At 50.9% G+C, this 14,321-nt stretch overlaps 1 protein-coding gene across 1 annotated transcript in view; it reads right to left on the reverse strand.

Annotated features, from left to right (window-relative positions):
* The window catches only part of Dnah10 (dynein axonemal heavy chain 10), a 120,109-nt gene that overhangs the window by 24,635 nt on the left and 81,153 nt on the right, over positions 1-14,321 (reverse strand). Inside the window, exons 46-53 of the mRNA XM_052167903.1 lie at positions 10,485-10,637; positions 7,980-8,240; positions 7,121-7,293; positions 5,454-5,547; positions 4,837-5,004; positions 4,007-4,195; positions 3,131-3,302; positions 167-370 (exon numbers count right to left, since the gene is read on the reverse strand). Coding sequence (XP_052023863.1) covers positions 167-370; positions 3,131-3,302; positions 4,007-4,195; positions 4,837-5,004; positions 5,454-5,547; positions 7,121-7,293; positions 7,980-8,240; positions 10,485-10,637 — 1,414 coding nt within the window. The remainder of the gene's footprint in view (positions 1-166; positions 371-3,130; positions 3,303-4,006; positions 4,196-4,836; positions 5,005-5,453; positions 5,548-7,120; positions 7,294-7,979; positions 8,241-10,484; positions 10,638-14,321) is intronic.

Raw genomic sequence — 14,321 nt, forward strand, 5'->3', positions numbered from 1 at the left:
TGAGAGGGGCCAAGGTGGTGTGCCTACAGTGTAAGACCAACTTTCAACTCAGTATGACATCCTGTGTGATGCTGCTGGTGGGAGTGTGGATGTGGCGGGTCCCTAGCGTGCACACACACCATAATGCAGCAGTGGTAAAGGATTTACAGGTTCAGCTCAAAGGTACCTGGGAAATTCCTACACCGGGTCCTCAGGGTGTCTCCCACTGGTGACATGCCCAGGACGATGTGTAGGTTGTTAGCGCTTTTATTCACGAAAAATTGCCACACAGACTCCTTGGCTGGACCCATGCCGAACTTCAAGGCCTCCTGCCCAATCTGACCAAGGATGTTGTCCTTTTCCTCTTCAGCGAAGAGTGCAGGGACCATTCCTGGAGGACAAGGATGTGGGGGGAGCTGGCATTCAGGTCTCTGAGTTCTGACCTCCCTGGGTGTGAAAGGAAGTGATGGAGCAAGGCAGGATGGGAAGAGTAGCAGGTGCCGGTGAAAAACTAGGGCTGGAGTCCACACTTACACACATTCGCTCAGCCAAGATCAGAGTAGTCTCTTCAGCTTTCAGGATGGATAGTGGCTGTCCCTTGCCTACCCTGGGGACTGTACTGGGTATCAAAGCCCATGAACATATATATATATATATATATATATGCCTCTTACAGCAGGATGCTTACCAGGGGGATTTGCCTTGCCTCCCAGTAAACATTGGACAATGTCTAATGACAGTTTGCATTGTAACAACTTGAGAGGACTGAGCTGGTTAGTTCTAAACATCAGCTTGCCACAATGTTACATTATCTGGGAAGAGAGTCTCAGTGGACTAACTGTCTGTATAAGGTTAGTGTGTTAAGTTATGTAAGATGACTCAGCCCACCATGGGCAGCACCATCCCTTAGGCAGAGGGTCCTCAATTCTACATAGCAAGAGAAAGTTGGAAGCAGGCAGCACTGGGGCGTTGTTCCCTGTGGATATGCTATGGCCAGCTGCTCAAGCTCCTACTGCTGATTTTCCCTAAAAATGAACTTTAACCTGGAATTGTAACTCAAACAACCCTCCCCCCTCCCTAAGCCACTTTGTGTTCTGGGCATTTGTCACAGCAACAGAAATGAAAATGGAACAGAGATAGTCCAGCATCCAGCGGGTCGAGCCAGTCATACAACATCAGATCCCACAAGGCCCTAGGGCAGGCCCACAGCAAAGCACAGCTCAGTCCTCAGGGCCCATGGGATTCTGGGCTGAGGACTGTGTCGGCCCAGGCCGGGTGACTATTAGCATCCCTGCTTTCAGGTGACACCTGAGTCAAGGGATCACCTTGCGCCTAAAGCTGCTCCTCCTAGAAGGCCCTGCCTCTTGCCTCAACTCTGAGCAGACCCCATGCGGGCTGGAAAGCACACAGACTATATCCAGGCAGTGAGAATGTAGCCTCATCTTTAAATGACCCACAAGGTCCTGTATCTCAGTACCCCCCTCTTTTTTGTTTGTGTTTTAGGTTTCTTTTTAAGTGTGTGGGAGAATCTCATAAAGCCCAGGCTAGCCTTGAATTTGTTATGCAGCTGAGGATGTAGGAGGCAAGAAGTCCTGAGTGAATGTGTGTTGTCTGACATGGAGATGTGCATGCCAAGGACCAGCGGAGCCTCAGCCCCATTGGAGTAGCAAAGCCTTCCTCTGGTCTGAGGATTGTTGTTGACAATGGCTGAACATGTCCACATAGCCCCACTACCCCATGCTTATACATCCTAGAGACTGCTCCTCTGCAGAGATGACCACTCCTATGGAAATCAGCTAAATCCACCTCCTTGATCCAGGTGTGTGCCACAAACCCTGCCTCCTTGTTCATCTGTATATAATAACCCCGCCTCCTCTTCAACAGAACACGCTCAGCATCCAGACGCTGCCATTTCCCCATCAGAGCGCCTAGACCACCCGAGTCCAGATTCTTTCCATGTGCTGGTCCTTTCTCCAGACCCTTACAACCCCTAATCAATGTTCTGGGACCCGAGCTGTGCAAGAATCAGTGATCCTGCCTCTACATCCTGGGAGCTGGGAGCACACACACTATGGCCAGCATATGTGTGTATGTTTTCTGTGGGTACTAGGGATCGAACCCAGGACCTCACACATGCTAATCAAGCACCGTACCCCTGAGCTGCATCCCAGGCACTCCTGACTCCGGCCCGTGAGGTCACCATACCCTGCCTTGATGTCTCTTATCCATCTGACCTCAGTACATGGGACTCTGCATGATTTTTCCAACAGTGCCCTGGCCACTCTTCCTAACAGGAAAGCATGAGTAACGCCCCCCAAAGACACCCTCACCCCACCCTAGGACCTACAAGCACGTTTCCATATGCTCCCTCCCAAGTGGGCTTCCCTCCCAATGCTGTCACAGGGAAGGGTGAGGAACAGAAGTCAGTTGTGGGGGACAGAAGCAGAGTAGGGTAACGTAAGCCAAGGAGCCCTGGGCTAGGGCAGCCTCTAGGAGCTAGAAAAGATAGAGTTTGCACATCTCGGGCCTGTTCACACCTCTGGTGTGAACTCTCCAGAAGCCGTGCGGACCCTTGGGGTTGCTGGAATGAGCTTGTCTTTGGGCAGTTTGCTGAAGGCCCACGGAAGAGACAGCACACACAGCATCTTCCAACTGCTGCTTTGTGTGGCTCCTCCCCTCCCTTCACTGTCACACTTCCGACTCCTGTGTGTCTTTTTTTTGTGTGCTTTGTTGGTTGGGGTACCCACCCTTCCCCTGCACATCCTAGGGCTTCAAGGACAGCAGAGATCCTGGGCATCATATCGACTGGCCACTAGGGGAACAGCCCACACAGGTGGCAAGTTTTCTCAAAGAGCTGACACACCGTGGCTTCACATTCAGGGACTACAGGACCATCCCTGTCCTAAGAATGAGAAAATCAACCAACGTATACATAGGAGGATAGATACGTTCTCAGTGATGCCCCACCCTGAGAACCGTGGGATAGTGTGTGTGTGCGCGTGCGCGTGCGCGTGCGCGCGCGTGTGTGTGTGTGTGTGTGTGTGTGTGTGTGAAAACAAAGACTGTCAGGTCCCTCTCTGACGGCAGTGGCAGGGACGGACATTCCTGTCACATGGGCGCGCACAGGGGCGGTGGGGGAGGGGGGCAGCACCTGAGGTCAGCATGTTGTTGATGAGCTCCAGGAAGCCCTCCTCAGCCACGTGCGCGTCTGTAAACAGGAAGATCATCATCTTGTTCTCCAGGCCCAGCTTCATGTACAGGTTCTTCAGATCGTCCCGGAAGTTGGTCTCCGAGTAGCCTCGGCTCAACAGGATCTCAAACACCTGGGGAAACAGGTAGTGCCTGCTGAGGGGGGGGCGGGGGGGTGGGGGGGTGGGGGTCGGGGAACGCTTGGCACAGCAGGAGAGCATGAGGGTTTGCATGCCCCCAAACACATCACTTCACTCGAGGGACACAGGCGGGGAGCTGGATGATCGACAGGTGACCTGTGTGCGCTGTACACATGGGTCAGGGTGCGAGTGTGAAAGTTCCCATACGCCTATGTAGAACGTGGGTCTGGAGAAAGGAAAGCAAGAGAGGGACTTGGCGTCTGGGGAGTCACGGGGAGTTTTAAAAACAGGACACCTGCAACAGGAAAGGCAGGTGATGGTCGCACGGGTCTGCAACCAGACAAGAGTACTGCGTGCACACTTAAAAGGGCGAACCATTATCTCCAATTACAGCTCCATAAAGCAGTTTTATCTCTTCTAATGTGTGTGTGTGCTTATAATCTATAAATAAACCACATACATGCAGGTGATTGTAGAGACCCCAGGAAGGCAACAAATCCCCTGGAGCTGGAGCTATAGGAAGTCATGAGCTGACGTATGACAGGGGCGTCCCTCAAGGCTCCTCTGTGCTGCCACAGTTCTAAGTTCACAGGTGCAGCCGGAGTCTGACTTTTGAGCTTGCAGTCTCATGTGAGTTGGCTGCTTTGCAAGCTCAGGCGACAAGGACAAGAGCATGTCCCACTCCCTACCCTCCTCACCTCGTACCCTGCGGTGAAGGCCGCCAGCCTGGCCAACGACTGCTTCCCGGAGCCACCCACGCCCACCAGCAAAGCGTGGCCTCGGTCCATCCGAATGATGCGGTGCACGCGTGTCAGGTGTTCCAGAGCGTCGTCAAACAGCACCAGGTTCATCTTGGTGTTGATTTCGTTGTACTCCTCGAGGATTTCCTGAGTGGAGAGGATCCCTGAGCCCGCCGCGTTTTAAGAGGCAGACTCTCTCCTCGTCAGGAAAGGTGAAGAGTGGAGAGAGCTGTCTTTCCCCAGCATCCATGGCTAAGGAAGTAATGCAACCCTCAAGGTGTGTGGGGCCAAAGACATGGAGAGTGTGGTAGGCTGAGGGTGGGGCAGGAGAGCTGGCTCAGCTGGAGGTGTTACTCTTCCCAGGACCCAAGTGCAGTTCCCAGCATTCACAATAGGTGGCTCACAATGCCCCGTAACTCCAGCCCCAGGAGCCCCAACATCCTCTCTTGTCCCCTACAGGGACCTGCATTCACATGTATACACACACACACACACACACACACCACATACACCACATACATAATTCAAAATAAAATGAATCTAGCACTTGGGGGTGGGGCAAAAGTAGGTGGATCCCAGAGTTAGAGGCCAGCCTGGTCTACACGAAGAAACCTTGTCTCTCTCAATCAACAATCAATCAATAAAATAAATCTCAAGTCTGCTGGTGTCGACCTGACAGAGTGAGCCACAGAACATTACAGACAAGAGAGCCACTGGGGTCACCGAACACACCCCAAACTGAGTGTGCGATACCCTGGGAGGACCAGATGGAGGTGGGCGGTCCACACCTCGAACAGTGCCTTGGCCGCCTCATAGTCCTGGATGTCTTCATAAATGCGTGGCTCCCCCTCCTGCAGAGCCATCCGGAAGTCCCCGAACAGGATGGGATCCCTCATCACCACCTCGAAGTCATCGTTAAAATGCTCCCTCACCAGGCTCCCTATGTGATCTTGCACCTTGAGACAAAAGCGGGATAAGGTCCCAGACAGGTCCACGGTTGCATACATTTGGCAGGAAAAGAATGGGATAATCCGCCTATGGACCCCACCCCACCCCGGCCCCGCCCCAGTGGCGCCTTCCTGCCGCTGTGAGCATCCTGTCTAAGCAATACACTGGTTTACATTGGTTTCTTTTGGTTTCTTTTTTTTTTTTCTAAGCCCTCTTTTGTTGATATTTTTTAAATTACATTCACTTATTTACTTGTGCTAAGGGGCCCATGTGTAGAGTATAGGTTGGGAGTCGGTTTTCTCTTTCCACCACGTAGGCCCCAGAGATGGAATTCAGCTCATCGGGTTTGGCCGCAAGTGCCCGCTGAGCCATCTTGCTGGCCCGCTGGCGTGCGTGCGCATTTTACTCGGCCCTTGCATGGGGTTTCCCGTCCACCAGGGTGACTGCGCATGCTCACCAGCTGCTTGTCTACTTCGTTGATGAGCCGGTCATGGAAAACCCGCAGGCACTCATTTCTCCACACCCTTACCATTTGGGACACTGTCTGGAACCTACGGGTGAGAAAGACAAAGTCGTTGGTCACCAGATCCTCTGGGGAGGAAGGGGCCCAAGTGGGAGGACCATACCCCTAAAAGCCTCTCCGTCCCTTTCTAGCCAGAAGCCAGCAAATTAAACACAGGGGCCATGAAATCCACCCTCATAGCTCCTCCTCCCGAAGGGAAGAAATGGAATCTTTCTGTCAGTTCTGTACACTATGCACAGCCCATGCCTAAGGGCTAGGATGTGTGAACTTAAAATCAGCCCTGCTGGGCAGTGGTGGCACGCGCCTTCAATCCCAGCACTCGGGAGGCAGAGACAGGTGGATCTCTGAGGGCAAGGCTAGCCTGGTCTACGAAGCAAGTTTTGTGACAGCCAGGGCTCCCTAGAGAAACCCTGTCTGTAAAAACAGCAGAAGATCAGCCTTAGAGCTGTTCCTTTTCCTGGCCCTATTTCCAGAACTTTCTCCAGTTCCTGGTGAAAGCGTCACCCCATCCAGAAGAGTAGGAACGAGAAGAACCACTGCTCTTAAACTATCCTCAGCTCTCCAAGGCAGGTTAGAGTCTGTGAGGAACCCTCCTGTCCTTCAAGGTTACCAGTCCCTGCGCAAATCCACACAGAGACTGAAAGGGGCAGGGGAAGTGGGAGTCAATGTTCGTGAGGCTGCTCTTAGAAAGAGTCCTAATTCTTTCTGGGCTGTCTCTGGCGACTCCTGAAGACAGGCTCATCTTCCACCCCGCTGGAAACACCGCATCGAATGAGCCACGGGCTCCACACCGCCCCGGCCTGAGCCGAGCAGGTGAGGCTCTACAGAGTCATCCCACCGGAAGGACCAAGACGCCCCAACTGCTGGGCTAAGGAGCTTCGGCTGTGACCCTAAGGCGATGGTTCTTAACCCCCTGCCTCCTCTCCCATCTTATTCTTTGAGGCAGGATCTCTCCATCAAACCCAGAGCTCTCGGCTGAGGGGAGTCCAGCTAGCCAGCTTGCCCTGGGGATCTGCCGGAACGACAAGAGAGCTCACACACCGTCCCAGCAATTGCATGGCTTCTGAAGATCTGGGTTCTGAATTCACATGGGACCTGCTCCATCCCCAGCTCTCTGTCCATCCCTTCTCGGTTTTGACTTTTCTGAGACAAGATCTCAGGTACCCCAGGGGGGCCTCAAACTTCATATGCAGCCCAAAGTGACACAAGCCTGCCGATTCTCTAGTTGAGCAGTTCCCAACCTTCCTAATGCTGTGACCCTTTAGTACAGTTCCTCATGTGGCGGTGATCCCAACCATAAAATTATTTTCATTGCTACTTCATAACCGTAATTCTACTATTATTGTGACTCATAATGTAAACACCTGTATTTTCCAATAGTCTTAGGGGACCCCTGAGACAGGATTGTTTGGCCCCAAAGGGGTCAAGCCCCACAAGTTGAGAATCACTGCTGTAAATTTATGTTTCTCAGTCAATATAATCAAGGATGCCAGTGACTCATTGACACTTTTTTTTTTTGAGCCATCTGATAAACTGGTAAGTCCTAACAAGGCCATCATGTCTCTAGGGTATGTTTTAGTAAAACAAACCTCCAAACTCACCGATCCGGATTGGTAAGGATGAGGCCGTTAAAGACCCTGGAGAGGTCTCGGAGGTTGAAGATGTAATGGAACTTCGAAGGCGTGGGAGGCAGATCTTGAACGATGTTTTTGTAAAGTGTTAGCGTGCAGAATGTCAGCTTCCTGCTCACACCGCTGATGCTCTCATTAAAGGTCTTAAAAAAAGGAAAAACGAAAACACCAACCGCATCCATCAGTAGGAGAACGGATAGGCAAAATGTAGTATTTTCTATGATCAAATAGTATTTGATCAGGAAAAGTAATGAGGCACTGGCATGCGGATGAATCTTGAAAATCTTGGTGCTAAGTGGGGAAAAGCCCGACTCCAGCGCCCGCTGATGTGGAATACCACAGGCAGACAGAGATGGAGGCAGGTGAGTGGCATCCAGGGGCTGGAAGAGACACAAGACCTACCTGGGATACATGAGATCCTGTAATGGGTACAGGATTTCCTTTGGATTAAAAAAAAAGTTCTATTTTCACAGTGAGAATCATTAGCCAAGACTGAGTGGACCAAAAATGCCTCTGAACTGCACCTGCTAAAATGGTTAAATTAATGAATCTTCCCATTCCAAGAATTTGACATTTTTTTCCGTGGCTGTGCACAGCTCACCATCTGACCCGCTCTGACTGCCCTGAGTGGTTTCTAGCTCTCCGATGTTAGGGTATGTGGGATATGACCATCATCTCTTAAACAGCATCAGGCAAGGCCAGCAGTTCCTCCTGCTGCCCTCCTGACTGAAGCCTTAAGTGCACAGACCTACTCCTACTCTAGGGACACACACACACACACACACACACACACACACGTCCTCCTTGGGGGTAAAGAAAGCCCGGTTACCGAGGTGTGGCCCTTCAGAATGGAGTAGTAGATCAAGTGCAGGGACTCCTCCGATGGGAAAGGGACGTTGAAGACGCTGAACAGTGAGAGGAACCTGGGGTCCACCTCGTTGCGGCCCCCTCCTGCCTTCCCCATGGCGGCGACAAAGCCCAGATCACGGATACTCTTACAGTTGAGTTCTTTTCCACGGTCATATAGGTAGCCCTTTTCCAGCAGCAGCTTCAGCAAAGCGATGGGCTGCTGGGTACCATACTCGTCCACCTGGCAGGATTTTAGAGGAAAGAGAAAAGCAGTATCAAAAAGCAGGGCTTGGCAAGGCTGTGGTGACCTCAAAAGCTCACCTCCCCTGTTCCCGCTGAGCTTTCTGGGATTGTCCTCACAGGACTTCTCATATCTATGTCTATTCACTCCTGAGGCTTAAAGGCTGTCTCCCTCACTATACTGTTCATTCAATGAAGGTAACAACTGCTGAGCTTTACACATGGGAAGAGTTCAGCAAATGGAGTGATGGATGGATGAATGTGTAGATGGTGTCTTAGTCAGGGTTTCTATTCCTGCATAAACATCATGACCAAGAAGCAAGTTGGGGAGGAAAGGGTTTATTGAGCTTATACTTCCACACTGCTGTTCATCACTAAAGGAAGTCAGGACTGGAACTCAAGCAGGTTAGGAAGCAGGAGCTGATGCAGAGGCCATGGAGGGATGTTTCTTACTGGCTTGCTCAGCCTGTTCTCTACCAGCCCAGGGATAGCACCACCCACAGGGGCCCTCCCCCACCCTTGATCACTAACTGAGAAAATGCCCCATGAGTTGGATCTCATGGAGGCACTTCCCCAACTGAAGCTCCTTTCTCTGTGACTAACTCCAGCTTGTGTCAAGTTGACACACAAAACCAGCCAGTACAGATGAGTAGATGGATGGATGGAAGAATATGTATATATGCATTTGGATGGATGGATGGGTAGATGAGTGGATAAATGGATAAGGATAGATGGAATAATGATGTATATAGAAGTATGGATGGGTGGATATAAGGATGGATAGATGGGTGGGTAGGTAATGGGTGGATAGATAGATGGATAGACAGACAGATGGAAGAATGTATATATGTGCATTTGGTTGGATGAATGTATGGATGAAAAGATGGATGGGTAGATGAGTGGATGGATAGATAGAAGAATGTGTATGTATGTATATAGAAGGATGGAAGGATGGATGGTTAGATAGGCATATGGATAGGATAGATATAGATAGATGGGTGAGTAGGTAGATGGACAGACAGGAGAGTGGTGGGTAGGTATGGGTGGGCGGACAGGTGGAAGGATGGATGGATGGATGGATGGATGGATGGATGGATGGATGGATGGATAGGTAGATGGATAGATAGATGGGTAGGTAGGTAAATGGACAGATGGATAGATGAATGGGTGAGTAGGTAGACAGACAGAAGAGTGGGTAGGTAGGGTGGGTCAGTGGGTGGGTGGAAGAGTGAACAAATGGATGGGTGGGTGAATGGAAGGATGAAGAGATGGGATAGTGGGATGAACTGTTGTCTACAGATCCTTATCATATGGATTGAAAAATAAGCAGATAAATGGTGGATAAATAAAATAGTAGGTACATAGATAACTAGATAAATGGATGGACAATGGACAGCCAGCCAGACATGTTACAGATGCGCAGATCCTGCCGTGTGCAGAGTTCTTCTAGAAGTCAAATTATCAGAGGAGAAAGGTTCTGTGACTTGATACAAATCTCAATCCCAGGATGCTGAGAAAACTCTCCACCTGTCAGGCCCTGGCCTGAGTGTGGAACTGAGGATGCCGTGGGAGGTGTCCATTGTTCTGCCCCCCACACGGGTAGGAACGGGGTGTCACCTAGGGCAGAGTTCACTAGGGAAGCCCTCCCTCAGACGCTGGAGGCAGCTTTACTCCTGACACAGGAGACCATGTCACACAGTGAGGAGGCCCGTGTGAGAGGAACAGTGAGGACCTGCCACCTCAGCTGGCTCCCATACCATGTGGAGTTAGAGACACATGCTCAGACCTAAAGAGATGGCTCGGTGGTTAAGAACACCTGCGCTCCTCCAGGCCATCAGAGTTCTGTTCTCCGCTCTATGTCAGGCAACTCACAACCCCCACCAGTAACTCTAGCTCCCGAGGGATCTAACAGCCTTCTTCTGGTCTCTGGGTACATGTGGCATCATCCACACACACACAGACACACACTCATAAAAAAAAATGAAGATTAAAATTAGTCTTAAAAAGTAAAAATTTGGGGCTGGAGAGATGGCTCAGCGGTTAAGAGCACTGGCTGCTTTTCCGAAGGTTCTGAGTTCAAATCCCAGCAACCACATGGTGGCTTACAACCATCCATAATGAGATCTGACGTCCTCTTCTGGTGTATCTGAAGACAACTACAGTGTACTTAGATATAATAAATAAATTTTAAAAAGTAAAAATCTTAAAAACTTACATACACACACACACACACCACACTGCTCACCTTTGGCATGTTCATGTCATCCATAAACACCAGCAGGCGTTTCCCCATGGGTGGTCCATACGTGTCCTTTGTCCTCTTCTCCACATTGGCTTCTAAATTTCTCTGGATGTCCAGGGATGTGGTCCGAGAGGAGAAGTTGACCATCAGCACGATCTGCCGCAGAGCAGAGGATGGGGTAACCACTGGTTTCCTAACTAGATCTCCAGGTCTGTGTTCATCACTAAAGGGCTAAGGCCAGGGCCTGCTGTGGCACATTCCAGAGGCAGAGGCAAGAGCATCTCTAAGTCCAAGGCCAGCCTGGTCTACACAGTGAGACCCTGTCTCCACAGCAACCATATCCTGTGCCCTTCTGTTAGATTACATGTTACCACTCAGGAGCCTTGGGACAATGCAGGCTGTGGAGCACTGTCCCCGAGGCCACACTGTCTTGAAATCAGAGAGGCCGTGACCCTCTGACGGGAGACATCACAAGGGTGGACCCCCTAACACCCCCTCCTTGATGGGTGGAGGGCTGGAAAGACTCTGAAGGCCTCCGACTCTAAGACATCAGCCAGCTAATCACCCCCAGGTCACCCTGCTTCTTCTTGCGAGTGGTTCCCATCATCCTCCTTTGGTTCATCAAGCTGGACTTGGGTAGGATCATCCCTTGGTCCTTTCTCTCTGGGTGGTGAGGAAGAAACTCCCAGGAAAAGTGATGATGATATGTGGTGGGAGGGAGGGTGTTGTTCTACCTGGGTGGCCTCCAAAAAGGCAATTGCCCGACCGTTCAGAGCCCAGAAGGGTAACTTTAATGACATCTGCTGGACCACTTGCGGTGGCAGGGGAGTCAAACATCAATTGCTTTCAAGGCAACTGCCTGATAAAGGAAGCCAAGCCAAGTCTCGTAGCTGGAGGGAAAATGTTCCCATGCAAGCTCCTGCATATAGAAGATGTTCTCTCTCTTTCCCTCCCCCTCCCTTTCTCCTTCCCCTACTCCCCCGCCCCCCAGATGCTCATATTTGGCCGTATATCAGCTGCAGCTGGGACTGCTCTGCCACACAGCTTGCTGGCCCCTGCCCAGAGCTAGGCTTCAGTCAGTGAGATGTTTAAACAACTTCTCAGTTGGTACCAAAGTTGTTGGCCGGTGGACCACAGCTGACTTTTAAAATATCCTTCAACCCAGCTGCCCAGGAGCGCATGTCCGTTAGGATAACTAACAGGTTCTCTGTAGGTGTGTCTGCTCACAGTCAGCGAGGTCCAGGGGCAGGATCCTGGGAAAGCGACACACGCAGAGGAGGCTGAGCTTGGAGGCTTCCCCTGGAGGCTTCCACAGACCTGAAAGTCCCACGGGTTCCAGGCCAGCTCAGTGCCCTCCTCTGTGACACCATCAAAGCTAAATACACCACATTGCTGTGACGGCATGAGGGGAGACGGGTAGGCAGGCCTGATCCACCCAATATTCCTTGCAGCGTAAAGCCCAGCTGAGCACTCCCTGCCCCTGAGGCCTGGGAGGCTTCCAGAAGCCACAGGAGTACAACAGGCAGGGCATGGAAAGCATCAGAGAAGGAAGTAGGGGGCATCGCTGCCTTCTTATGTTTGTTGAGACATGGTCTCTCTCCTGGGTATCCTGGAACTCACTGTTTAGACCAGGCTAGCCCAGAACCCACAGAGATCTGTTGCTGTGGTGGTTTCCTATAAGTCTCAGGCATTTGGATACTTGGTATCCAGTTGTTGGCACTGCGGAGAGAAGGAGGTGTGGTCTCCCTGGAGGAAGCAGACCACTGAGATTTTTAAAACCACACACCCTTCCCAGTAAGCACTTTCTGTTTCCTGCTGATGGTTTGCAATGTGAGCTCTCAGTTGTCCCTGCCGCCATGCCTGGTGCTGCTGCCACACTTTCCCCAGGATGGCGATGGACTCTTACCCCTCTGGAAGCATGAGACCCAAATCGACCCCTTCTATTAGCTGCTGTGGGTGTGTTTTTATCACAGAAAAGGAAGCACGGCGGTGGATGGAGATAAACAAAACCAGACAAGAGAATAGGAAGACTGTTGAAGCAGCAGAGGGCATGAGCAGGCTCCCAAGGGTGACAGCGCACGAGGACAGGACACAGTTTCCTTGTCACCATGGACAGCTTCATTTTCCCCGTGTCCCTCTCCCCCCCACTCCCACCCCCGTGAGTGCCCAGAGAGCTGCTGTGTGCGCTTCAGCTTGTCCTATGCTGGTGGCTAGCCTGGGACCCTGTTCGTAGCAGACCTTCCCACATTTGACCAAGTTCTAGACCATACATAAGGATGACAGAGAAAGGCAGCCGACTTCCATAATGGCTCTCCATCACCTGCACCCCATGTCCCAGTCGAGGGGAGCAGAGGCCTCCTGGTGTGGCCCGTCTGGTATGGCCCGTCTGGTATGGCAGAGGTATGAGTGAGAGACGCCTGCTAGGCTATGTCCTGAGCTCAGGGTGTGTCCCACTCACTCTAAGTAGCTCCGTGTTATATAAAATGGCGGTCCTTTGGTCTGCATACCGTCCTAAGAGACTCCGTTTGACAAGCTACTTTGACTCCACTGGGGGAGATTTCTATAACCCAGAAATGGCACCATCGTTCAGGGACCTCATCCAGCACAGACAGGTAAGTGACTCCTTCCTGGGAGTGGAAGATAAGTTACCCTCATGTGTTTATTGGGAAGGATCAAAACTGTAGGGGAACCCATGAATTTAATATAATAATGTCAGGGAGACCAGGCCCAAGGACTTATCACCTACACCAGACCAAGAAAAGAATGTAACTCCCTCGTCTGGACCCCATAAAGCGATGGACATCAGATAGCATGATTGCACACCAACCTATCGCACGATACCTGGTGTGGGAACCAACGCCTGAGGACTCACTGACTTGGCTCTGTCCCCTGCTGTTGACACACAGTCACCCAGCTGCCTCTCAGCTGTCTAGTCATCTGCCTAGACCTGGCCGGCTGTTTCCCGGCCAAGTTCAGCTTTTTTTTGTTACCGCTTTGCTCTCAGCCCCGACCCCTGCAGCTCTCTCCTGGCACTGATGGGGTTTGTTAGCATCAAACAGACTCTCAGCCAACTTCTGAGACCGCTTGACCTCTGCTGTGGCCCCTGGACTTGTGTCTGCTCTACCAACCATATATGCTACATATGGAGATATATAGTATGTCTGTGGCGTGCTGTGAGAGTTAACATCAGTCACCGAGATCAGAATAAAGAACTTGCATTCACCTAGGACAGGTTACTGTAGTGAGAATTTTGATTTCTTTAAAAAATGTAGAAATAGGGGCCTGGAGATATGGCTCAGAGGTTAAGAGCACTGACTACTCTTCTGAAGGTCCTGAGTTCAAATCCCAGCAACCACATGGTGGCTCACAACCATCCGTACAGAGATCTGAAGCCCTCTTCTGGTATGTCTGAAGACAGCTACAGTGTACTTACATATAATAATAAATAATTTTTTTTAAATGCAGAATAATTTTTGGGATATGTTGGTTTAGTCCCAGGTGTGGGGATATTTGGCTGTTTCATACTGTCTGCAGCAGCTGACTATGATTTGCCTCCTGCTCTAGCAGGGGTGTGGCTTTGCCAGCTGCAGATACATTTGGAGTCACAGGGCCTTTTCAGAGGATATATAAATGTTAGGACCCCAGATGGTGGAGTGGGTTGTTGGTTGGTTGGTTGCTGTTGGTTGTGGGTTGTTAAGTAGTTGAGCACAAAGAAAGGAGGGAAGAAATTAGATATCCTGACAGCAAAGATCAAACTTGCCTCAAGGAACCAGACACCCCTAATCAGCAAGAAGTAGTCTAATGATAAGGCTACCCCTTCCCCTCTATCCTTTTTTCTCT

This window comes from Apodemus sylvaticus, chromosome 22 (assembly GCF_947179515.1).
Source record: "Apodemus sylvaticus chromosome 22, mApoSyl1.1, whole genome shotgun sequence".
Classification (NCBI taxonomy): domain Eukaryota; kingdom Metazoa; phylum Chordata; class Mammalia; order Rodentia; family Muridae; genus Apodemus; species Apodemus sylvaticus.